The sequence below is a fragment of the Xiphophorus maculatus genome, chromosome 23, assembly GCF_002775205.1.
Source record: "Xiphophorus maculatus strain JP 163 A chromosome 23, X_maculatus-5.0-male, whole genome shotgun sequence".
Taxonomy (NCBI): Eukaryota; Metazoa; Chordata; class Actinopteri; order Cyprinodontiformes; family Poeciliidae; genus Xiphophorus; species Xiphophorus maculatus.
The window spans coordinates 26,678,689-26,705,748 of NC_036465.1; the positions used below are offsets into that span (position 1 = coordinate 26,678,689).

At 40.5% G+C, this 27,060-nt stretch overlaps 1 protein-coding gene across 2 annotated transcripts in view; it reads right to left on the bottom strand.

Annotated features, from left to right (window-relative positions):
- aff2 (AF4/FMR2 family member 2) overlaps window positions 1-26,320 on the bottom strand; it is a 204,845-nt gene extending 178,525 nt beyond the window's left edge. Inside the window, exon 1 of one of the 2 annotated variants that reach the window (XM_023328782.1) lies at window positions 26,010-26,320. In XM_023328782.1, the coding sequence (XP_023184550.1) occupies window positions 26,010-26,062 (53 nt within the window). In that variant the 5' untranslated portion in view covers window positions 26,063-26,320. The remainder of the gene's footprint in view (window positions 1-26,009) is intronic. The other variant, XM_023328781.1, reaches the window with a different exon arrangement.
- Between the last annotated feature and the right edge of the window lie 740 nt (window positions 26,321-27,060).

Here is a 27,060-nt window from a genome sequence, read left to right on the forward strand (position 1 = left end):
TAACATCACAAAAAGCTTTTACTAGTCTTTGGTTATGTAGCCACTGAAGGCGCAAAATAAAGATTCACCAATCAGTCATTTCAGTTTACTAAACAGGTTTAGTAGTCTGTAGTAAAACTAGCTCACATAAATTTCTTAGAAGCATAAGATTACTATTTTAAGTTAACCTTACATAACCACATAATGCAAGTAACCAATATAGCATTATGTAGAGCAGCCTGTAATACTTTTGTCATAAAATAACAAGTGCTAGGACCGCTAAATAAAAGGGTAACTGCACTTATACAAGCTTATTAGCTAAATGAAGTTAGCTAATTCACCTTTGAGTAGTTCCCGCAACTTTACTTTAAAAACATCCTTAGCTATCTCTGCTTATCAAGATAACTATTTTAGTAGAATAGTGCAGTCGGCAAATCTAATTTAACTAGACAGCTTTTTTAAAATTTTATTTAGTGTCAAACGATTTTAACATTTGACGTATCACGATCTAGCGCTGTGATTAATCACAATTAATCACTATGCTTAACTTTGTACGGTTGAAACGTGAAAATGCACGTTTTTCCAAAAAAACACAATGCTTCATTTTCTCAAACAAAACATCTCAGTTCGCCAAGGTTTCACATTCAGGAAGGTTTACAAGAGGTCATTTTATTCCAAATGCTAATTTAGAAATGCTAACTATAAACTGATTGTGCTTTTCGGCTGAAGGACAATTAACCGCTGCAATACATAAGTTACATCCCACTTTGGTTTCATCCAAATTTCTATGGTGGCATTTTCCATCCACCCCATCCATCCATTATCTTATTTAAAGTGAAATTTCCCGCCGACCTCCCCAGTTTGACTCTTCACTCGCGTTTACGACTCTTCACTTTTCACTGCGTTGCTGACCGCAGTCCCAGACCGTGGAACGCCCTGCTTTGAATATGGTGGACCCTCAGCGGGAAAGAGGCTTCCGGGTCATCGGGTGATGCGATTAATCCGCATTACGTAATATTAACCCGTTAAACATTTTAGAGTAATCCTCCGTTAACGCTGACAGCCCTATTTTTAACAAACACTAAAAATTAATGATTACTAAAAAGTTTAATTAAAATTAATATCTGGGGTAGGTGTACATTCTTAGGATTTATCCGTCAATCGTCAGACTGAAAAACGTAACAGGCTCTTAGTGGATGAATTCAGACAAAAAACACCGTCGCCTGTTAATATATTTAATGAAGAGGAGAAAGAAAATCTGATTTTTCAGCATTTGAATGCCAATCCATGAAAAATTGGCAGAGCGTAATTTCTACACGATTTATCTGTGCCTCTAATAAGTTGAGTTTTTTGTTGAGCTTTTCCTTCCTACATTTCAAACACAACACAAAACTAATCCCTATTTAAGCACAACGAAAAGCAGAAAATCTTTCTATCCCATTTTTAGAAATAGAGGAAATGTCATACTTTATGGCATTTCTCAAAAATTATGTCCCAGTATTTATCTTTCTACTCATCGCCAAGTGGAAAGCCTTTACAATCAATCCCTTTGGTGCTTCCTATCTGTGAAAGCCCAAGAGACTCGCGCACGCACACACACACACACACACACACACACACGCACACACACACACGCCACTCCAAGAGGAACCGGATCCACTACTTCGGGGAAAACCGTGCACCAGTACGTCTTTATTTCGACGCTCGGTAGTTCTGTGCATTTTTTTATTTTTTATTATTATTGCAGTGAAAATAATGAAACATATAGATCATGTTATATAAATCAAGTACCGGTAATCACATTGCCTGATTACCTAATGCACCGACATGTGAGGATCTGTTTCCGATTTTTTACTTCCAATATTTGTATTGTATTTTGCACACAGAACGTACTCACCCTACTCATCCCAGAGCAGAAAGCTACTGTAAAAACTGACTGTCAGTTTGGACAAACCCACATCTAACCAGAATCCACTGGCCGATTATCGGCGGGGGGTTTTAGAGAAGTAGAGCTTCGGATAGTATTCCCTGAATGTATCATTAATTTTAATGTAATCAGTAGCGAGCCCTTCGTCTGAATTAATATTAATTATACACTGTCTCGGCTTTAAACCCTCCTAATTGATTGGCTAAGAGCTTGCCAGAGTTATCAACATGTGCATAAAACACACTCTTTTCAAACACATGAGCTGAAAGCAAATCAACTCACGTGTTTCATGTCAAAGTTTTACCATTTGGGCCCTTTCTGCCTACAGTTTGAACCTGTACACAACCCATTTTACTCTCATAAGTTTAAACCTTGGCAAGGTTTTCTTTGTAGATAAACATTTTTCACAAATACCAAATAGAATTTAATTAATATGTATATTATTTGCTGAAAACTTTGGATTACGAAATTTTCATTTAGATCCCCTCTTGGACTTTACAAATATAACAAATTATGAAAAGAAGAGAGCAAAGTGTATTATTTCCTCACAGTATGAGTAGATGTGGAAAATTACTTTTTTGGGTTGTCGAAGTGGGTTCAAAACGGCCTCAGGTGGGTAAAAAACACTCACACACTTAGTACAAAACAACTAAAATTGAAAATGGTGGGAGGGTGAACTCGCCAAAATCTGTCCTGACAATCTATTTCTTTATTTCGCTGATGAAGTCGTGTGTTTCAGTTTTAGAAATAAAATCTTATCAAATCCAAGTCATTGTCAATTGTGCCATATGTTCAAGACTATAGCGAGAATCTAAATTATGTTTCTCCCTAACCCACAGTAACTGCTACGACATAAAAGACAATCACAACAACAATAAATACTAAAATTAATTTAGAAACACGGAGTTTAAAGCAAAATCTTTATAAGATGGCTAATGTTCAGCATTCGTATCGACTCTAGAATGAAGAAGTTTCTTAGTTTACCTCCTCCCTGATGGAAGGAGTTTAAAGATTGATTATTGTTTTGATAATCCGTAGCTGGAGATGGTCTAATTCACACCACATGACCAGCTGATTCCCCTCATTTCTGTAGTTTGTCTCGTTATGGTTGACAAGGCCCATCACAACAGCAGGGGACTGAGCACACATCCTTGTGGAACCTCTGAGCTCAATAATACGGTGCTGGATGAGGATGTGTTTTCCATGTAGCTTCGTAGCTTTTACTCATTTCTAATATCTGCCAGGATTTTTCTTTCAAGCCGTCAATTGTAACACATTACCCCAAAAAGCGCCGAAAACTCAGAAACGTCAAGCTGCACGTTTAGAATTTCCATAGAGGTACAAAGCTCATTCTTTTTAATAAAACAGCTACTTTAGCTCTTATGTAACATTAATCTAAATACCGTAATCTAATTAATCTAATATAAACACAATGCTACCTTAAACCTACGCTTGTTTTTACAATAAATGCTTACCAGTAATGGTGTGACATTTTTTTAGGATATACAGTGAAGCGCAGCAGGTTTCATCTCGAAAATCCAATACATGGTAATTTGTCTTTGGTATCTTCTTGTGAGCCTACCAAAAGGCCTTTTGTGTTTGTGTATTAACTCTACAGACCAATTACAAACACTCCTCTCCTCTGTCATCTTTTAGCTCTCTCTGTGCTCCTCTGTCTTGCTGCCTCTTCCCACCCCAATGTAAATAATGTAATTTGTCACAGACAGGCCTCCGTGTAGGAGATGACCTTTTCGAAACCTCGCAGTAAATTGGCCTCCGCTAGCAGAGCCACGTCATTAGCCCTCTCCTGCCTTAGTCCTGCTCTCACTTCCTCCATCCCCCCCCCCCCCGGCTTTGCAGATTCACTTTTATTACTTCTGTTTAATTCAAAATTCAATGTTTAATCTACTGCCCAGTGAGGCTAAACTGCCATCTCTTTTCCTTTTTCTCAGTCTCTAACATGTGCTGCTGTCCCACACACGCCCACACACACACACACACACACACGCACACACACACACACACACACACACGCACACACAACAGGAATCATAAAGCCCTGCTGGGAGTGCTTTAAGCTTTTGTCAGTCCATTGTGACTAAGTTGTGAACAGTAAGAGTGGTCTCTAAGTGTTTTCCAATCTATATATGTGTTATGAATTAATGCTTAGCGAAACAAGGTCAAGTAATCCAACACACTCGGTTTTAACCTAAACTGAACCACTATTCAGAAAATTAGCAATTGGCTAACAAAGAGTAAACGAGTTGGCTAACATTTGCGGGGACGTTTCCATCGCTTCACCTTTACCTCACTTTGTTATTTTACCCCCTCCGTGACAAAGTGACATTAATGTTTGATTTATTTGATTTATTAAAAACAAATTGCATGCACAAAAGTATTCACACCCTTCGACATGACATTTAATATAGAGTTGACATGCTTGGTTGTAGTCTACATGTGTTCAATTCAGCTGATTGAACATGATTTGGGGACAGAAAGGACTCGTCTGTATGTCAGGTCTGGCAGTTGACGAAGCATATCAGAGCAGAGACTCAGTGGTAAGGTCAAGTGAATTGTCTGTAGACTCCCCAGATCAGATTGCATCAAGGCAGAAAGATGGGAAGGGATGCAAGAAAAACAACTGCATAAAATATCCTGAAAAGCCAAATAACGGCGATCCGCGATATTTGGAAATGGAAGAAGATTGGAATCCCTTTGGGTGATCCCTAGATCTGGTCAGCCAGCAAAGTAGAGTAACAACGGAAGAAGGGCTTTGGTCAGAGAAAAGACGAGGGGTCACCTAGGAAGAGCTCCAGTGTTCCTGAAGGTCCACCATTACTAAAATACTCACAAATGGTAAAAGAAGCCAAATGGAAACAGGGTGGGACGACACAAAAGTCTTGTGTCTGACAAAACCAAGAAAGTCTTTTTGGTCTGAACCAGAACCTGTCGGGAGAAAAACAGGTCATTTGCAAAGTGAGTGGCATCAACTAACTTACTCACTCTTCGGTTACCTAGCAACAACCTGTTGAGTAACTTGAGCAGCAGGAGTTTGTAACTGCTTAAGAATAAAAGGTCCCGTCGCGAGATTGGCAGTATTTCAGAAAATTAAAACAAACAGCAAAAAGAAATCAATAATTATTGATATTGAATGATATGAAACTCTTACATCATGATACGATTTTCATCTGTATTGTCCAGCCCTGTGTCGAATAATTGAAGCAAAGCTCTGAAGTGGAGTGGAATGGAGTGGCGCTCTGTCAGAAACATGACGTTTTCACCACAATGATGGCAGATAGAAACATTTAAAGGGATCATTTCTTTCTAACAGCTAAAATCCTGAAGTGTGCAGCGGGACGGAGCGAGGTCGGGCTTCGGCCACCTTTGAGTCCTCACACAGACACACCAAGCAGGTATCAGAAGCACTGAGAGAGGCGAGGGAACTACCAGAGCTCTGGGTTCAAGGCAGACTGTGTTTCTGTCTGGAAAAAAAAAGAGAAAAAAAGCAAATACGGGGTGTGTGTGTGTTTTATCATTCCTCAGCACCATGTTCTTCTTGGCAGATGGCTCTGCCAACCTTGGGACCTGGGATGTGCATGTGTGTGTGCGTGTGTGCAGGCGCGTGGGTGTGTGTGTGTGTGTGTGTGTGTAGTCTTGGTGTCTTTTGGGGCACCAGGGCAGAAGCTACCTGGTGTTGACTGCCAAGTTTCATGCTCTCTTATGCTCTCTGTTTTCTCCTACTTTCCCTCACACACACACACACACACACACACACACACACACACACACACACACACACACACACACACACACGCAGAGAGAGACTCCAGCTGATAGGCTTTGCCCAGTCACGACTACCACTGTGTGTGCAATTAAATTACACCTACTGCAAAAACAAGCATCAGGTTAAAACATCTCGATGGTCAAGTTGATTAGTTTGGTTCTAGAGTCTCACCGATCCGACTTTATTCTGTCCGATTCCGTCATTTTGACCGATTCTGGCTCTTTTCTTTTTTATCCCTTTGGGACCGTGTGACATGGAGGAGAGTTCATTTCACACAGCTGTAGCTGCTTTGAATCTCACACACATTTACTATTATTGATCATTCCAAGCATATAGTGTTGCGTTATGTTTCTTTACTCCTTACAGAACGACTTTCTAGCTTTTCTACATTTGATAATTAAACCGAGCTAAATAAATCTGATCTGCCGGTTACCGGTCAGAGACAATCAGGTGAGGATTATTCCAATCTCTAGGTGATTGATTTGAGTCTCAATGCCAACTATACGCTAGTATGAGATTTTCTGGTTGAATTTTCTTCTCTTTTTCAATGACATCCATATAAATACGGACTGTGGTAGAACCACAGTGCTGGTTCTGTTGGACCTCAGTGCAGCTTTTGACACTGTTGACCATGACATGTTACTGAATCGACTGGAGAGTTGGGTCGGACTCTCCGGTCCAGTGCTTACCTGGTTTGAATCCTACTTAAAGAACAGGGATTTCTTTGTTTCAATTGAAAACTTTTCATCAAAGAGGTCAAAGGTCACATGTGGGGTACCCCAAGGTTCAATCCTAGGACCCCTCTTATTCAATATTTATATGCTCCCACTAGCTCAGGTTATAACAGGAAATAATATTAGCTACCATAACTATGCAGATGACACACAGCTCTACATTACGATGTCACCAGGTGACCTTTGACCCCATCCAATCACTGAACAGATGTTTAGAACAGATAAATGTGTGGATGTGCCAAAACTTTCTCCAGCTGAACAGAAACAAAACTGAAGTTATTATTTTGGACCTAAAGAGGAACGATCTAGAGTTATAGATCTAGAGTCAATGCACAGCTTCAGTTATTACAACTGAAAACCAGCGATCAGCCCGAAACCTGGGAGTAGTGATGGACTCTGACCTGAACCTACAGAACCACATAAAGACAGTTACAAAGTCGGCCTTCTATCACCTGAAGAACATTTCCAGGATTAAAGGACTAATATCTCAGCCAGATCTAGAGAAACTCATCCATGCGTTCATCTTCAGTCGTATTGATTATTGCAACAGCGTCTTCACAGGTCTGTCCAACAAATCAATCAAACAGCTGCAGCTGATCCAGAACGCTGCTGCTGGTGTTCTCACTAAAACCAGGAAGATAGAGCACATAACACCAGTTTTAAAGTCCCTCCACTGGCTCCCTGTAGCTCAAAGAATAGACTTTAAAATACTGTTGTTGGTTTATAAATCACTGAACGGCTTAGCACCACAATACATTAAAGATCTGCTGTTGTTGTATGAACCTTCCAGAACCTCTCAGGTCTTCCGGTTCTGGTTCTGCTCTGCATCCCCAGAGCCAGAACCAAACGAGGAGAAGCAGCTTTCAGCATCTATGCACCACAAATCTGGAACAAACTTCAAGAAAACTGTAAAACAGCTGAAACATTGACTTCTTTTAAATCTCAACTGAAAACCCACCTGTTTAGAATTGTATTTGAAACGTAATCAATTACAAATTTATTGATGTAACTTGACTTAATGCTGTTTTTGGATTATTGATTCTATCTTGCATTGTGATTCTGTGTTTGTAATGATGTAAAGCACTTTGAAAGGCCTTGCTGCTGAAATGTGCTATACAAATAAAATTTGATTGATTGATTGATTGATAGAAAAGCAACAAGCATTCCCACTGTCCCAAACAAATTGCATATTATTACAGTTATAATGGTATCTATAGCAGTTTATTTACATTTTCCTGCTACATTTAGCTTTTAAGGAAAAAAAAATGTGCGCAATATCTTTTTTCCCTGTTTACAAGTTATTTTATAAATGTAAATTAGCTGAGGTCTAGAACAGTTTGTAACTAGTTCTTGTACATTTATGTTTTTAATAACCATTTTTATTTGGCATCAGTTTAGTTATTTATGTTTCATGCCTGTAAATGACTGTAGATCTGAAACATGAAAAGGGTTTCAGATCATGTTAAGTTTTTCTTTTTAGAAGGAAAACACAGTTTGCTCATTTTCTGGCCGTCAATTTTAGAAAAAATATGAAATTTGTGTGTTGAAATCTTGCTTTCTTAAAAAGGGTTGAAGGAATTTTTTTTACAATTCTTTAATTGCGTCTGGTGCCCCAAAATATCCCTCCGAGGGCCAGAAACAGACGCCAGGACTGAACTTCTGACACCCCTAATGGTTAATGGTTACTTACTTCAAAATGTAATATTGCCTCATCAGCAAATAAATTCAAAATAAATAATATACCAAGCTGATTCTATCAGGTTTATGAATAATCAGTGTTTGTTTTTCAGGACCATTTTCCCAGCTGACCAGCAGTGTGCAGCAGTATGTGCGGGAGGGGCAATGCTGCATTACTTTACTCTCCACAGAACCCGACTCACATTTTCAGGTCCTTCATTAAACATTTTTTTAAAACCATGGCAACGGTAAGATGGAGGATTTTTGACGACGTTTTAAAATCTCAGAAAACTGCAAACATTAACCACAAAGTAACGACGACCCTGGATTTAGTTCGACGAGGCGGATATCTTTATTTTAAAAAATCCTGATCAAAATCAAAGAAAAAAAAACAAACAAAACAAAACATGACACTACAGTTTTTTTTATAAAGTACACCGCTTCTTCATTAACTAATTCAACCAATTATCGCAGGACATTTCATGAGAAATTAAGGAACGCTTCTCCAAGCAAACACACCAGCAAACTAATCCTTAATTAGCTTAAACAACAAATTAAGGACTGTCATTCGAAGCCAGCTCTCCATTAACTAATCTGACCCGCACCTAATTCACTTCCCGCAAGCAATTGAATGAATATTATCCTCTGCAAATCATCTGCTAATTAAATAAAGCAAACATTGCTAATCATCATTGCACTTCATACTTTGGGAAACACTTTCAGCCACAACAGGAATGACAATCAGAGGTTGTTCGTTTGTTTGTTTGTTTTTTTTTATTCGTTGTCTGGCGGCTGCTGCGTCGTGACCCACGTTTGACCTTTTGATAAATACAAATAAATGAGCTTTCGCGCAAACATGAAAAGCAGGGCCGACACCGAGCATGTTGAGGTGGGGAGCCTCTGTTCGGAGCAGAGAGGCTGCTGGGACAGGACTGGCTAATCTCATAACATGGGAAGGATCAATTTCAGTTATGTACTGTTATACTCGGCTTTATAGTCTAATCAATAGTAACCGGGCTTTTAGTCACATCTACTGGCAGCGTGGCATCTTCTGATATTTTTTTTTTAAAGGCAGCATTAACAGACAGACAGAAAAATCTTTTCCTTTCTCTCTCCCTCTTTAAAGGATGGAAACCACATCAGGTTTTTTATTTGTGTTGTTCTTAAAGTACAGAGGGGGCTAGGGCCCACAGTCATCTGTGAATAGCTAAAATCCACGAATATTTAAAAGTATATATTACTTAATATAGAATATTTATGATTTTTAAAACCACATAGTGCCATTTTATAGCACAATTGAGTAAATATGTTACCTTCAGTTGTTATAAAAATGCCGTGAATATCAAAAATGAGTTAAAAGAAATTCGACTTTGTAATTTAATGCTTTGAAATTGGGCCTCTGTCTCTTCAAAAGCTCCTGCTCTTTCTGAAACTCCGCCTTAAGGAAATCATGACAACATGGCTCTTCTATTAACCCTTCAGTAATGGTTTTGCCGGTGTTTTACTGAGAAGTAGCTCCTATAATGAGCTCAGCTGATGTGCAGGTCCACCAGGTGTTTGCTAATTGTTGCTGGCTAGTCTGAAGGAGTCGTGGGCGAGGGCTGCTCTTTAAGGCAGAAGCTCTGGAGCTTTGAAAGTGCAGCTCTGAATGGGAGCTGTGCCTGGAAAGCGGAGCTAGGTCCACGAGGCGGTTTGCACACCTGAATGGTTGCCATGGAGATTAAAGGATTTTCCAAAAATGCATTAAAGAGTCAAGGCAACACCTCAGGTATGTTTTTGATGAGGGAATAACATCAGAACATGATGTAAAACTCAAAAAAGTCAATTTTGGGCGTGCCGTGGTGGCGTAGCGGTTAGCGCGACCCGTATTTGGAAGCCTTGAGTCCTCGACGCGGTCGTCGCGGGTTTGACTCCCGGACCCGACGACATTTGCCGCATGTCTTCCCCCCTCTCCTTCCCCGTTTCCTGTCAGCCTACTGTCATATAAGGGACACTAGAGCCCACAAAAGACCCACTGGAGGGGTAAAAAAAAAGAAGTCAATTTTACACAATGCTGCCCCTTTAAGACGTCTGGAAATGCTAACTGCATATTTTTTAAGTTCAACCAAATATACCTAGAAATTCAAACTAGACAACTGAGACTCATTTTTTCCTCTTAGAACTGTGCATTTGTGCTTAGCAGTTGGGATTTTGGATTTTTTTTTTTCTTATATTCTGGAACTCAATCACCAACCCGTACATCCAAATCTAACGTTGCTGAACTGTGTATTAAAAAAAAACTAACAATGGAAGCTACAGCAATAAACCGTTTCTTTGCGCCTGTGAATGCTGGTTTCTCGTCAAATCGGAGACACGCATTGCACTGTGCAGCATCTGTTTGTGAACTTGTTGCTAACGTGTGTGAATGTCATGAATCGGTGCGGTGAGGGGTGGTGAGGCAGACGCAGCGGACCCAGGTCAGATGAATAATGATATTTAATGGCAAAAACACAGTCCAAAACAACAGGCAGCTCGCACAGAGACGCATCGACAAGACATTGACAACGACAAGGACCCGACGAGGAACAAGGAACACAGGTGGAGTTAAATACACGGGAGGGTAATCACAGAAATGAGACACACCTGGGAACAATCAAGGGGAGGACAGGACAACGAAGAGACTTCAGGACACAGAAAACTCTAAATAAACACAGAAAAACACAGATCCTGACAGTGAATGCATCAAATGCTGAGAAATTACATCTCAGCATCTCACGTATTTGCATTTATAGCTAAATATAGCCCAGTCAAAGAGCACACTAATGTGGAAATCCGTCTTGTTAGTAAAATCAGGCCTGGCATCATTCCCAAACCTGAGATTGTGACTGTTGATGTAACCTTAAATACAGCTTTATTAAGATACAGTAAATTATGCCTACTTTTAATGATTGCATTGAACTTTGAGCAGCAGCTAATAAATAACATGTACAGAAAAATGCTGTTTGTGTGCACTTTACAGAGCTTCGTGGCTTTTTGGCTAACTATCCATGACATAATTCAGCTTATGGGAGAAAATGCACATGCATTTACAGCCACAAAATTAATGGCAAGGGATAGTATGCTTTAATTTAAAACGAAGGGGAGGAAGATGCTGTGTGGTTTTTTTCTCTTCTGGTAAAGATAAATGTTCTGCTGAGGGTTTTTATTTTCCTTCCAGATGGTTACTCTTAATTTTCGTGGAAGACACTGATGAAACCAAACAGATGGCTCAACTCTTTATATGAAGCATGTGGAAACTCGATATTGTTATATGTCCTTAACAAACAAGGACCTTAATTCACCGCAGCTTAAGACCTCTTGTCTTTATTTATGCCAGTTGTGCGATTGTGATAGTAAAAATGTCTTATTAGTTTAACAATACATTTCAATACTTGCACGTGAGCGATATCAGGTGCAATTAACTCATTGTAAAGCAGCTTTATAATGTTTCATATACACATAAAATTCAATAGGCCTCTGTTAGGAATTAATAGTAAGTAGTTCCGATTTCTTTAAGTGGGGTTCTGTTGAGACAACTGCAGTAGATAACATTTAGTGTCTTCCATATAAATAGTTTAAAAAAAAAAAAATCTAAAGTTAAATGTTAGCTTGAGCAAGGCTAAGCTAACGCTCATGTAAAAAATACTGTTTAAATATTTATTCCAAAATGCGTTATCACATTAGGTGGTTTTTAGGGGTTTTTTATGCAGGGGTGGTCCGACCCTGTCTGGTGCCCTGGACAGACATCCGCCCGCTAAATCACCAAGTGCCAGTGCAGACACTCAAATTTCTTTTTTTTTTATTAGAAAAATGTGGAAAATAAACTAGAGTAATATTATAAACACCCATAAACATACTGTATACCAGGAGGTCAAAAGTATACAATACACTCCAAAATGCTAACATTACTTCCAGTTGGCAAAAAAAAGATTACTTGAATCCTAAATCTGACTGAGGTGTGTTATTTAAGCTTGGTTACGTCCATGTTTGGGAGTCTTACTTTGAGATAAAACAAGAAATAGCCATGCTATGCTGCGTTAGCATTGTCCGGCTGGCAGATAGAACATGGTTACAAATGCATTGAGGAGCTCCATTCACTAAGCAATACACAGTATAGAAAAGAAACAGTGATAATGTGACAGCATGCAAAAGATTTTCGAAAGACAATTGCTAGGAGTTAGCAGCTATCATTTAGCTACCTCTGTGTTTCCTCCTGGAGCAACACCAAAGATCTTTTTTTTTTACAATCTTTAATTAAATGAAATTCTATTTGAGCCTTTCTAGTTCAATCCCATTTAAGCCATGCACAGTATAAAGAGAAACAGTGATAATAAATCAATAAATAACTATTAGCAGCTAACAGTTAGCTATCTCTTTGTTTCCTCCTGGAGCAAGATATTTTTTACAATCTTTAATTATATAAAATTCTATTTACGTTCAATGCCTTTTAGGGCATTATCACATTATCACTGTTTCTCTTTAACAGTGATAACGTTAAAGAGAAACAGTGATAATGTCACAGAATGCGAAAGATTTTTAAGAAGAAATAACTGTTAGCGGCTAACGGTTAGCTACCTCAGTGTAGCAACACTGTAAGGCTTCTTTTTACAGTGTGTAGTGGGATTTTAAAACACTATTTGAGTCTTTCTAGTTCAATCACATTTGGTTGAAGTGGTGATAATGTGAGAGGATGCAAAAGATTTTTAAAATAACTGTTAGCGGCTAAAAGTTAGCTACCTCTGTGTTTCCTCTTGGAGTGTTTCCTCTGGGGCTTTTTAATGACGACAAAATATTTGAGTCCTTGTAGGTTAAAGTCCAAAATACTTAGACAGCTCAGAAGATCTCAAGAGAACTACAATTAAAAAAAAATCTCAGCTGTCCCTTCAAGACATTTTGCTGCCAATACTACTCCTGTCATGACTTAACATAACAATCATCTTTAGTTTTGGAGCATTTTTTTTAAATATATATCGAATGGTGGAAACATTATTAAAAATGTCCAGACAGAATGCTTAAGCTGTGATGTGACCGATGTGGGATTTCCTCCTTTAAATCCAAAAACGAATAAAATATTTTAAAGTTGATTTAAAAATTTCCTTTCACTTATTTATTTAGTTTTAACTATAGTTTTTTTTTTTGCTTAGCTGCCTTGCTGAACTGTATAAACAGCTGGAGAGGAGACATCTGTATCATATCACATTCTCTGGAGCTGCTGGCGAGGGAAAACAGTCGGAGCCTGCAATGGATCAATGACAAGCCCTCACAATTACTCTGCGGCTCGGAGCTGAGTGGATGCTTCTGGAATCCATCAAATCCACACGAACGGCGCGGCTCTTTGAAATCTGGAGGCACTGTCTCAGAGCTGCCCCAATCAATAGATTTATTTCATCAACATCGCATTTGGATGAATGCGTGTGACCGGGAGGTGGGGGGCGGGGGAGGGAACTTCAACGGCTTCCATCCTCCTCGCATGTCAGCTGAGAACTCGTCTATGGTGAAACCAGAGGCCAAATCAGCCACAAAAGTGTTCCTACTTTATTTTGTCACGTGACAGCCACGACCGTCCACGTATTCCACTGGGACTTCATGGACCAGATTAACTCCAATTAGTGCATAATGGTGACATGGAAGGAAAATAACACACTGTTTAAGTCTTTTTTGGGTTTTTTTTGTTTTTTTTGCAAATGAAATCTAAATAATGCCACATGCATTTTTGTTCAACCAACCCCCCCTTTAACGCCTCTAAATAAATTCAGCGCAACTGGAAAAAGCTCCTAATTAGTAAAAAGAGTAAATATCCAGCTGTTTTGTTCCGCTAGAGAGGCTCAAAAAGTTGGAGCAAAGGTTATAGGAAAAAAATGCAAAAAAGACAAAAATGTAATCTAAACATTTTCAAGCAAACTTTTATTTATCAAAATTTAATTTGTTATTATTCTAAAATGTAACCAATTACTTACTAAAATGTAATTTGCCATTATTTGCTCATCTTTCTAATTGGCTGCCAGTTAAATTTATCAAGCTGCTTTGTTCCTCAAGCTAGCATAGCTAGCAAGCGAGAACTGTAAAAGTTTCGGGCATAAAAAAGACAAAAAGTATGTTTTTTTTTTAAAAGTCATAAAATCTAATCTTTTTCTCAATCATCATTATAAAGTATGTATATACTAAAATAAGTTACTAGAATGTTATTTACCATGCTCATCTTTCTGACTGGCTTTCAGTCAAATTTATCAAACTGCTTTGCGCCGCAAGCTAGCATAGCTAGCAAGCGAGAATTGTAAACATTTCTGACATGACAAAGACTAAAAGAACCGGCCAAGACCCCCAAGAACTCCCAGCCAACTAAAATCAGATTGTATGAGGAAACATTTATGCTAAACAAATGTATTGAACGGTGAATAAAAGTGGGGGGAAAAATTCTGAAAGTCAATGTTTTGTTACGGATTTTGTAGCATTGTTTGCGTGTTAGCAAAGGTGGCCCGGCTAGCAGCTAACGCTGTTTGGAAGATTGTGGCGTGGAAAAGTTTAAGAACCCTGCACTAGTGAACCAACAGTTCAATGGTGAGAACAAAGGAACACAGCGGACATGTCAGGGAGAAAGTTTCCAACTGAGTTAAAAGCGTAGGTGGCAAAAATACATCAGAACAACTTTTAGTCCACAAATACGGCTTTAATGGAAAAGCTATTATTTTAAAAAAAAGCTACAAGATGTATTTTTATTTTTATTTTTTGCTACAATGCTTGTCCACGTCAACCACGTGGAAGACGGCGCTCTTATCAGACGAGACCAATACTGGAGCCTTAAGTGGCTCTCAGTGACACCGCTGAAACCATGAAGAACCAAATGATGGTTTGAAATATAAATAGAAGAAGAAATACAGCTTTTAGCTTCTCTCAAACTCTTTCTTGGAATAAATGCATTAAATTTCCATGACAGAATAGCACTAAAAGTGTGAGTAATATTTTTCATCTTTTCAAGATTTTTTTGGTTTTATTTTAAACCCCACACAAAAAATAAGAAGTAAAACAATGGTTCTTTAAAAATGACACACTTTTTATAGGAGATATTTATCAAAAAATTATAAGTAGAGCTTTATAAAAAATGCCACATGCAACTTGATTCATGACTCTAAGCAAGTTTTCTGTAGCTCGACTGAGTGCCAAACGGCTCTTTGGACCCCTGCCCTAAACACACTGTCCCACATTGAAACATGGTGGGGGCAGCATCATGCTGTGGTATTAGTTTCCTTCAACAAAACAGCAAAAAGCAGCTTAGAGTTGACAAGACGATGATTGAGAGGGAAAAGGAAAACAAACATTTTAAATAAGCTGCAAAGACAGCGATGTTGACGAAGCTGCTCCTGGTTGTCCATTTGCAATCAGCTAAACAGTCACTGCTTTCATCAAAACATCCATCCACACGGGAGCCACTGATGAAAATAACTATTTGCAGCTGCACCTCTCCCCGTTTACATGTAATCAGATATTCTAATTAAAACCAAACCATCAGGCTCTGTTTTTTTTGTTGTTGTTGTTGTTGTTTGTTTGTTTTGTGCTGTTGTTCAGCACCACGGACAGCGCCTACTTCCTCCCGGTTAGCCGACCTGGTTCACACCTGCTGACAGACAGTGCCGACACTTTGTGTCGCCCTGTGGGATAATTGCAGCGGCGATGTGAGATCAAATTGACTTTTTTTTTTCCCCCTCTCCCTCCATCTCCAGATAGAGAGGCCTTCAGTTTGTGTTGTCCGCCATAGCTATTTGTGAATTCTCTGCAGTCTTTGCGTTGGAGACTCAGCTTGGTGACGCAGTGGGGGGGAGGGGGGTGTGAAGTACCTTCGCGTGCTTCACAGCGGCGCCGTGAATGATTCCGCGTGCTCATTGAGCCCACACGTGCGACTGAGTCGACCGACCGAGGCGGGAGAGTTTACAGGAGTTGAATAATGGGAGTGTGAGGAAAAGGAAGATTGAATGAACCGAATCTTCTCTTCTTCTGCGCTTCATTCCGACAATTCAAACCGGGAGGACTTGGAAGTCGTTTTTTTCCCCTAGCCGAATCAAATCAAACACCCTGCGAGGGGAGGTTTGTGTGTGTGTGTGTGTGTGTGTGTGGGGGGGGGGGGGGGTTGGGGGGGAGCAGCAATAACAAATAATAGCAATCAGAGCGTCTTCCTGCAGATGTGAGCCTTCCCGGCTTCAAAACACGCAGCTGGATTCTTATCATTCCACCCTGACGAAATGTGTAATCAATTCTCTAATTAACTACTTAAATGGTTCAACCAATCACCATCAGCGTCAATTAACATTCAAAGCGATCTCCCTCGGATTCGGCGCGCCGTGATTAGCCCGGCTACATGATGGGCAATTACAGAGAGAGGAGCACGCGACGTTCACCGCAAGGCCCATTACAATCACGCGCGCGGGGCCCTCAGATCTGCGAGCGCGACAATGAAGCGGAGAGGCACGGCAAGGATGGAAGAGGAGGAGGACAGGAGGGAGGAAGAGTAACAAAGAGAAGGAGAGATGAAAGGGCATTTCTACAGGAGGAGGAGGAGTCTTCGTGTGTTCGTTCAGATTTAACAAAGGCATGGGGAGCTTCCGGATTGTTTTCCTTCCTTCAAAGGGAAGTCTGATGTCAAACACCAGCCGCAACATCTATCGCTAGTGACAGACTTTTAATTCAAATCTGAGTGATCTCCGAGTGCATGTTGGCTTCGGTGCCTTTAAAATCCATTGTAAAGATTAAAGAAAACATCAATTATATGGGGAGGAAATTCTCTCCCCCCCCCCCCCCCCCCACTAGTGCTTTCTTTCTTGTAATCTTGAACAGTTGAGTCCACTCAGACCTTTATTAGAGCCGAGTCGCCAGCGACATCAAAGCCGTGGCTGGCCACTGGTAAAGTGCAGAAAAAGAAGCGTTTTCATTGGTTCGCTTTATTTGTCTGGCCTGGGCGATCAACAGAAAGTGAAATTCTTTTAATTACTTTGACTTGGCAGCCATGTTGAAAGGGAAGGGAGCGCTCGACCTAAATTTGGCTTTGCTCTTGATGAATTTCCTTTTGTCCACGCAGCTTAGGTTGCTGTAGTACCCACAGCCTCTCTTTAAGAAACACCAAAGATGGACTCCACAAACAGGAAGTAGCAGAGTTATGTCTGATGTTTTCATGCTGTTAGCACATTGGGGGCAGAAATAAAGACTTCCCCTGTCTACTCACAGATGAATCTCCTTAATCACCTGCTAAATGTAAGAAATGAGAAATATCAGAATTTGTTGACTGGAACCCCAACAAACTTTTCTAACGCAGACAGAAACGGTTTGACTAGCAGCAGGGAGTGACCCATGAAAAACAAATATCGGCATCAAGCTAGCAAAGTTATTGTGTCTGTCATTAAAATAACAGACGGTCAGCACAAACAGCTAGGCTAATTCACAAGCTAATATCAGCAACCATCAAAATGTTGACAAAAAGTAAATATTCGGATCAATTCCTTCACAAGTACAAGCAAATGAAGCCGTGGCTTTGCTTCTTTAAGTAAATAGCAGCAAGTGGTTTTCCTTTTGACAGCTGTACACAGTTTTAAAAAAAACACATGAAAACAATAAATTTACAATGTAAGAGTTCACCAAAATACAAAGTAAAAAAAAAATTAAACATGCTCCAAACATAAAGTGTTTCTGCATATTGAACATCTGGGTCACCTGATGTCACAATGGGTTTAAACCAAAGATACGTAGCTACTAGTAAATACAACAAAGGACACGCAACTATGGATAGATTTCAATGTGGATTTTGAGGCACTTTTATCCAGTCTAGCAGATTTTTGCCTCAGGATGTAGCTTTAACAACAACAGATGCGAGGGCGAGGATGTGTTTGAAGTTCCATGGTAATACATGATGGGTGCTAACTAGAGGCTGAAACCAGTAGTGACACTGATAATGGTTAGATTCCATTTTGATGCGTGTTTTTCTGGTTGATTTCAATGAATGTTAGCCACGCATAGAGGATAATGTACCATGTCAGGAACTCACAATGAGTTCACTTTATGCCAATAGCCTCCACAGCCACCAGGCTTCAATCAAACACAGTACTGTTCTGCTACAGTGGAAGCAGAGAGTAGCATGCTAAAAGTGAAGCTAACCAATCATTTTGTGATTTCTTGTGGGCCAAACCTCTGAGCTTTAGACATTGTGTTAAACACACGCAATAAAACCCAGTTCTACCTAGCAGCAAAAGAAAATTGATAAGCAGAAATGCCTAGCCACAATGTTACTTGACACGCTATTGGCTGGCATTTACACAGGGCACCTTTTATTTTCCTAGGTCCTGATTGGCTGTAGCCCAAAAGTGGAGATAAGGCAGAAAGTGGGTGTTAGTGCCAAGACAGTTTCCACTGTGTTTATTAATGGATATTAAGGTACAGTATATTTGGTGTTCAAACCATTAAAATAGACAGTTTTAATAGTTTCTAGAGGGGTTGTGGAGTATTAGCAGATTTCAGCTCTTCATGTGCGTTTCTGATCCCTAAGCCTTGTAAATACCAAGGGCAAACTGTAGGTGGTGTAGCAGTGGAGCAGAAGCGGCTCATATCCCAACCTTTGGTCCTTTTTCGTCTTCCACACTGCTCTCCCTCTCTGCCTGTTTCCTGTTTTATGACTGCAAATGAAGCCCACTACTGCCACAAAATTATGAAAGTTACTAAAACAGAAACCAGCAAGAAAGCGAACAGTTCAGTCTAGAAAAATAAGTTCCAAAATCTGTCAGTGAAACTAGAATTTTTTTTTTTTTTTTATCAGGAGCGGCCCTACCCTGTTTGGTGCCTTGGGCAAACAACCCTCCCTTCCCCCCAACACCCTGTTCTAAATCACCTTGTGCCATCGCAGACACCAAGTGTTTTTATTTTCATTTGAAAAGTGTGGAACAAAGTAGCATAACAATATAAACACACGTAGCAAGACACAAACAAACTGTATATCATAAAGTTAAAAGAATACGATATAAAAAAAAAGATACATGCAAATAAAATAAGGCATTTGCAAAGTGAATTACGAAATTATTGCGGTTCCAGAAGCTCATGCCACCCAAATGAGATACAGCCCTGAGCAGCTGCCCACATCACTCATGTCAGAAACTGCTCTCCTTTTTATCAAACATTAAGAAATCATTAACTTAAAACAAGCTCCTATTTCGTCCTGAAAAGTTACCTGTAAGTTAGTTTAGTCTTATTTCAAGTGTACTAATATATTTGCTCTATAAACTAGGCAAAAAAAATACTTGGAATAACTACTTCGATGTCCTACATGTTTTCATTCTCCTATTTTAGGCCTCAAACTGCCTCAGAATGTCATCGACCTCCTCATACCGCCGCGTTGGGCCATCCCTCATTTCATAACCGTCTTCTTACAGAAGATGTTCTCCAGAATTGGTCTCGAGGGACGTCTATTTCCGAGGGGGTCTTTTAATGACGATTTCCCTCAGCTGCTTCTTTTTCGCATGTTGGCGCCTGGGAGAGCTAGCAGCTCGATTAGCCAAATCGAGGCATCTCAAGTCGTCATCTCCTCCTTTCATTTTACACATGCGCTCCATCTCTCACGGTGTCTGCTGCCGAACACAGCCTTTGTCAGACCCGAGCCCCCGCGACAGCCGAGGCGTGATGGAGCGTTGGCAGCGGGAGGGCGACATGCGTACACACCCAGAGCGTGTAGCCGAGCCCCGAGCAGCTCCTCTCCACCAGCGGGGGGTTAAGTACCTTGCTCCAGGGCACTTCCATCACGAACGCTGAGGGACAACAGCGTGTGTCGGTGCTGCTGCTGCTCAGACTCTCTCTGCCCCACTGGATCAGGCGTCCAAGACAAGCTCTGTAGTTGCCAAGTTATTTTGTTCCTGCTGAACTGTGGAGGTCGGCTCTTTTCAGACCACACCACCTACGATCCGCAGCATGCAGTGGAACAGCTGATTACGTGGTGATATTAAGTGGCATTTTTAAGATTTTTCAATCGGGACATTATCTTGTCTCGCGCCCGCGCAGTCCCCCCCGAGGCCAGAAATGAGCCGATATTCATTTAGGCCGAGGTCATTATTGCCAACTAAACGAAAACTGAAGTTGAGAAAACATTTTTGTCAACTGAAATAAATAAAAACGGTGATTAATGGGGAAAAATTGGAGGTGCACCTATTTGTTGATTTCCGTAATTTTGCACGATACTTGCATGTGAAGCTGACCTTACCCACCGATCTTATCTACCTCAGCAAAGGTCTAAAGATCAGCCACTATCCTCTTCTGCTCTGCTGTGACAGGTTTGACTGTTAGCCCCGCCCACCAGGTCATGTCTGCACGTTTGCGCTTAACAATATCACACCACTGTTGCCAAATCAGCAACTTTCTTGCTATATTTAGTGGCATTGCAGACAAAAAATATTGGTTTCAGCCAAAATCGGAATCAGCTTGTTAGGCTTTTTGTAAGATTGGCAATTGGCCAGAAAACTGCAATCTGTGCACTCCTGGGAAAAACTATCACTAACTGGAACTATTTTGTGCTTTTATGAAACTTACTAAAAGATACTGAAATTATATAAGAGCCCTTATTTTTGGGTTTATGAATCTATTAGCCTTTCGAACTGATGTGACACTGATTTCAGCTGTTGGAATATTACGGCACTTATGCTAGTCCGCAAAATGGCGACAGAAAAATTTGGGAGGAAACGCCAGAGTGAGTTGGTGGTTCCAGAATAATTAAATTACATTTTTTGAAAATTAAATCTTCATTTGAAGATGTATTTACCAATCGATGTATTCATCACGATATAATACTTTTTGAATTCTGTGCCCAAAAATGAACCAAAGTATGAAAAACTAAAACCACTACTATAACTAATAAAAGACTAAACTAAGACGGAACAATATTTAACTAATAAAAACTAGCAAACGCACCAAAAACTAATTAAAACTAACTGAATTAGACACAAAATGAAACTCTTAATGAAAAACCTTGGACCACTACAACCCTGATTCAGACAGCTGCCGTTCCCTTTCAACACAACGCTGCTCTGAAACAAAGTGATAAAAATGAACGACATACAAGTTTGGATGTTTTCTTTTCACCTGTAAGTCACAGTCATATAACGAAGCTCAGACACAGCAGATAAAGAGAACCCAGGGAGAACGAGGAGGCCCCCGCATTAAAATTTTACTTTAATCTCAAATATTTTGAATGATTTGAAACAAGAAAATGGCTTCTTGTCACATTTTATTCAGCCCTCCAGGACAGACTTATTAGATTCAGACTAGTACTGATTTTTAGGAATTATAAAAGAAAAATACAAAGTGCCTTGCAAAAATATGCACAATTGTGAAAGTAAAAGGATGGGTGGATGATTTCTATTTTATTTCTCTCCGAACGAATAGATGACATGTAAAAGCTAGCTACTGTATTCAAAATTCCCTTTTTCTTGTATCCCCCTAAATAAAATCCAGTCGTCATTTGTCTTTACAAGTCAAATGATTTATAGCCTAACTGTCTGTAATTTATTCTTCATATAAAGCATGGCTATTTAAATGTGTGACCTGTGACAACAAAGAAACAGCATCCAACACACAAGTGGCTGATGCAGCTGGTCAATTTTTTCTATGCATGTTCTGATATCCAATCATTAAAACACAAAATGAAGTCGACTGGGAATCGTGTCAAAGTAAGTAAATTGATATATCGGAGCATCATTTTTCGCAGACTGTAACATGGGAGACCCTAAATGTCCTTTTTCCGTAAAAATATCATGTTAGAGCAAATCGAAACTAAATATTTTTTTTAGGCACAATCGAGAAACTACAAAAAAAAAAAAAAAATCAAGATGGAATCTGAAACTAAAGTATCGGTCTTAGCCCGTTGGTAGTGATTTGATACTGATACAGACTTGGTATCGATATTGTCGATACTTTAGATCAAACAGATCAAAGCTAAACTATGTTCAACTATTGGAGTGACCCAGTCAAAGTTCAGACCTAAATCCAAATGAGAATGTGTTGCACGACTTGACAATGGATGCGCCCTCCATCCATGAGACTGAGCTCTTCTGCTAACAAACATTTCAGCCAGTAGGTAGGAACGCACTGTGAATATTATTGTTGAATATAACAATATTTCATCTGCTGTTATGATGCTTTACAACATGTGTGACCTTTAAAAGTAACATATTGCAGCAGGACTCCTGAGTATATTCTGGGCTTCCAAAGTGTGAATAGCCAACAAAAAGACTTTCCACAGAGTCATTTTCTATATTAACATTGCAAGCACTAATTTTGCAAAAAGAACATATTAATCTGTTATAACTACAGTATGTTACTTTTATTTTTTAAAATGCTTTCGTTTTTTTTCGCATTTTCATTAAAATTATCACCGTATTGTGACAGGATAAAGCATATAAACTGTGAAAAGAAACATCAAGCTCATCTGTCTCCTCCCAATGCTAACTAGAAACAACCAATCAGAGCCAGGGGCGGGTCTTAGCGCTGTCAATCATGCTTGTATTTACACAGTTCACAATGCTAAAGCTGGCCCACCACAACATATCTAGCTGGTATGACTAGCTAGCTTATGGTAGCTAGCATATGCATAATGCTAGCCACCATTATGCTAGTCATAATGGTGGCTAGCATAATGGTGCATAAAGATAAACGTATGACACAAGATAAACGTTTTTTCTCTAATGGTAAGTCGTTTCTCCATTAGCACATTAAGCAGCGCGTACACGAGCCTGACTGACAGCGCTACGATGCTCCTCCTTCTGCTGATTGGTTGTTTTTGACCGACAGGCTGCTATAGAAGCTCAGGGAAGACGTGGGGGGACTTGACTTGTTAATTTTTATTTTTTTACCAGAATATTTGTCTCTCCATTAACTGTCACAACATTGAGAAAGAAAAAAAGCTTTCTTTTTTTTTCAAAAAGCGACATACTGCAGCTTTAAGAGAGCCGCAGAAACAGACCTGCAGCTGGGATTGTTTCCAGTGAAAGCTGTTGACTCCTATGTGGCCGAATATACAAATCCACCCAACACTTCCTAAAAATGTTTTATACAGATTTCTTGATTTTAAAAGTTGAAGCACTTGCTGTGGTTCCGTTTTCAAACTACCAGACAAAAGTTTGCCTCCACCGGGCCGATTCAGAAAGCTATGTGGAAATGTTCTCTCTCTATATGTGTGTGTGAATTCAAGATGTGAGAAGCTGATGGCTCTTTTATTGCGGCGGCTCTCTCAGGCGGGCTAGCAGCGTACCATAAAGACCCCGGTCGACTTTGCGCCACCATCTGCTGAGCTGTGATGAGCCCTCTGCTGCAGACAGTGATGAGACCATTAGAAAGCACCGACTCACAGAAGCTCCACCGGACACACTGCGTTTCCTCTACATGGAGAAATACGGAAGAAGAAACCTGTCCGGCGCAGCCAGAACAACGACCAACGTGTGCCGAGAATTCAAAACAGTCAGCTTCAGTAAAAAGAAAGAAAAAAAAAGTGAATCCCGCAGAGAAACACAGATGCGTCTGCCGCATTTTGAGCGCCTGCGGTTACTGCAGCACGTTCCGGCCTCCGGAGCGAGGAAGCCTGGAGAGAAGCGCCTCTCTCCATGTGGGTCTTTGTTCTTACGTCCTCTGCTGTGCACAAAATGACTCGGCGGGGCAGAAGGCGACGCGAGGTTGTTTGAGAGTGGGACCTCTTTTTCTCCGGCGATGCTCTGACTAATGCTGTTTTTGAAAGTTCAAAGGTCAGCACACATGTGGAATATCTGCAGTGAACTAAAGAGCCTGCTGCTGTACAGGCAGCAGATTTAACAAGTTGCTGGCGTTTGATTGTCTGAGGGTCCAACAAAGTCTGGAATTTGATTTTGGTCTTTTCTATGCATGGGGGGGGGGAGACTTCCTTCCTTATTTCCCATATTTGTTTTCTTGTCTTTTTTTAGTTTTTCCTTTTTCTTGATTTCTTTTTCTTTCTTTGCTCTTCCTTCTTCTGTACTTTGCCTTTCTTGTTTCCATACACAAATATATGTATTCCTTTCTTTATCCCATATTTTTTTATCTTATTTTATTCTAGCCTTCTTTCGTTTCCTTATATCCCTCACTGACATATTTCCTTTTGTTTTCATCTCTTGTCTTCCTTTTTTCTTTCTTTGCTTTTCCTTTTCCTATATTTCCTTGTTCCCATTTATCTTTCATCCTTCCTTCCAAATTTCCTTTTCTTTCATCTGCGTCCCTTAAGTTCAGTTTTCCTTCCTCTTCATTTTCCTCCCTTCCTTATTTTCCTGTTTTCCTTCTTTCCTTTATTCATTCCTTTCTGTGCTCCTTTGTCTTTCTTTCTGTTTCCTTTTGTCTAATCTTTTCTTCCTTTTTTCTTGAATTTGTTTTCTTTCTTCATGCTCCCTTCTTCTGTCCTTTTCCTTCCTTTAAATTTTTTTCATCCTTCCTTCCATATTTCTTTCTTTATTTATTTTCCTTCTAGTTCTCTTTTTGCTCCCTTCCTAATCTCCCTCTTTTTCTTCTTTCCTTCATCTCTCTCTTTCCATATTTCATTTTGTTTTCCCTTTCTTTTGTCTTGAATTGTTTTTCTTTGCTTCTTCTTCTCTACTTTCCTTTTCTTATTTACATTTATCTTCAATCCTTCCATATTTCCTTCTTTTCTTCTTGTCATTCCTTTTCTTTTTCCTCCCTTCCTAGTTTCCTTTTGTCATTCTTCCCTTTATTGTAAGTTTCCTTCCTGAATTCCTTCATCCATCTCTCTGTCATTAGTTAATATTATCTTGTCTTCCTCCCTCTTCCTAGTTTTTTCTTCATTCATTCGTTCCTCTTTTCCTTCCTTTTTTTAGTTTCTTCCTTCTTTCTTACCTTCCTTGCCTCCTTCCAATGGGTTTAGAGTTTTTGGCCCATTTGAAGTGTTAAAGTCCTCTGTGAATTTACTGCAATTATTCCTGTAGATGCCAGACTTTACATTACCAAACATGAACAGAGAACTCTGGAACTCTGGGAATTTGGGTCTGGAAAACTGCAGGAACCCAGCGGTTCTCAGAGACCGTGGGGTCTCACCGGCAGCAGGCAAAGTGCGAGCGTCTCCCTTCCACGCAGCGTGATAAAGACAAAACCAATCTAATTTGGGGTATTTAATAACAGCCTAACAGTGATGCATAAGCAACACATGGAGGTGCCATAAATCACCGCGGCCCGACTTCACTCTGTCATTAAGCCTTCACGGCTGCGCGTGGAAGAGAGGCATCCCATAAATCACAACAACACCTGTGGTGCACCAGCTCACCAATCAGCCACAAATCTGAACGCGGGATTATCACTATTAATTACCGAAGGGCTGAACCGTAATAAACAGCTAATTAACAAACTTGTGAGAGGACGCGCGTCCTTTTCATCCGTCATTCGCCTCGGCTTACGTCCGCATCCCCCTCTCCTCTCCTCTCCTCTCCTCTCCTCTCCTCTCCTCTCCTCTCCTCTCCTCTCCTCTCCTCTCCTCTCCTCTCCTCTCCTCTCCTCTCCTCTCCTCTCCTCTCCTCTCCTCTCCTCTCCTCTCCTCTCCTCTCCTCCCACCTGATGTCACAAATGAAGGCGCCGCGCGCAGAGCGGAGCGCGCGTGCCTCCCCGGTCGGGGCTCCGCCGAAAACAACGCCAGCCCGGACGGTGACACAACAAAGGCGGTCTGTGCGCGGTTCTCTCTCCCCCACCTCCACCACCTGCCCTGCCTCTCTCCCTCCCGGCGCTCACTTTCACTCCTCCACCTTCGCAAAAGATCGCAAAATGACACAAACTCGGCTCCTGACCTCCAGCGTCCACTCATCCCGCACTCAACAGGAAACACGCACAGATGCACAGAGGAAATCAAAACAAAGCGGCGTGCGGGACTCACCACGGCTGCTCCAGCTCCCAGTCCCTGAAAAAGTCTAATTCAAAGAGGTCCATCGCCGCTTCGGCCGCTGCTGTCGATGGTTAGAATCCCAAAGCCGGTGCTACGTGGTTCTACATGAGCTGCTGCTGGTGCTGAGTGCGTGTGTGTGTGTGTGTGTGTGAGAGAGAGAGACAGAGAGAGAGAGAGGGGGAGAAGAGACAAGCGGCTGCCGCTGCCAGGAAGCTGCTACGTGGTCGAAGAGAGCTGACAGCCAGGCAGAGGTGGAGGGAGGGAGAATACACACACACACACACACCCTCTCTCCCTCTCGCTCTCTCTCACACACACATGCTCCACACACAGGCATACTGAGATAGTCACCGAGAAAAAAAAAGAGCTTCTTTTATAACAAGGTTTATATAACACTCATTTTGCAAAAGATACAACTTCCTGAACTCCTCAGGAAAAAAAAAAAGTGTAAACATCTGAAGCAGAGTGAGCATCGGGGAAATAAATATAATCAACACCACATTTTAGAAATTTGCAAGGCATGCATGCATGAAGGAGCCGCTGTCATTACGTTAATCCTACTGTTCAGCCAACAAAATGACCTGAGAAGAATTTTCTTATTGCCTTTTACTGCACATCTCACCAACGGATTGCTATGATACCCCGAAATGAAATCTGGCGCCATCAGTTTGTCCTCAAAAGTCTCCTCGTTAGGAAGCAGATTTCACCTGTGTCGTTTGATCTCGGTGTAAATCCAACTGTTCTGTGAAGGACTCAGAGGTTTGTTGGAGAACAACGTTCTAGGTAGGAGTGCACTGATTTATCAGTCAACCGATTTATCATAGCCAATTTTCTTAATTTTGAGAGATGGGTTTATATGTATACTTACTTTCTCTTTTGCTCTCCTGTTAGAGACGTTTGATTGACAGACCGGCCAATCAGGTCGTGTCTGTACGTTTGCAGTTAACAACAGTCATCCCACTGTTGCAACTGAGCGACTTTCTTGCTATATTTAGCGACATTTCAGACAAAAAAAAAAAAAAAAGTGTATCAGCCAAAATCA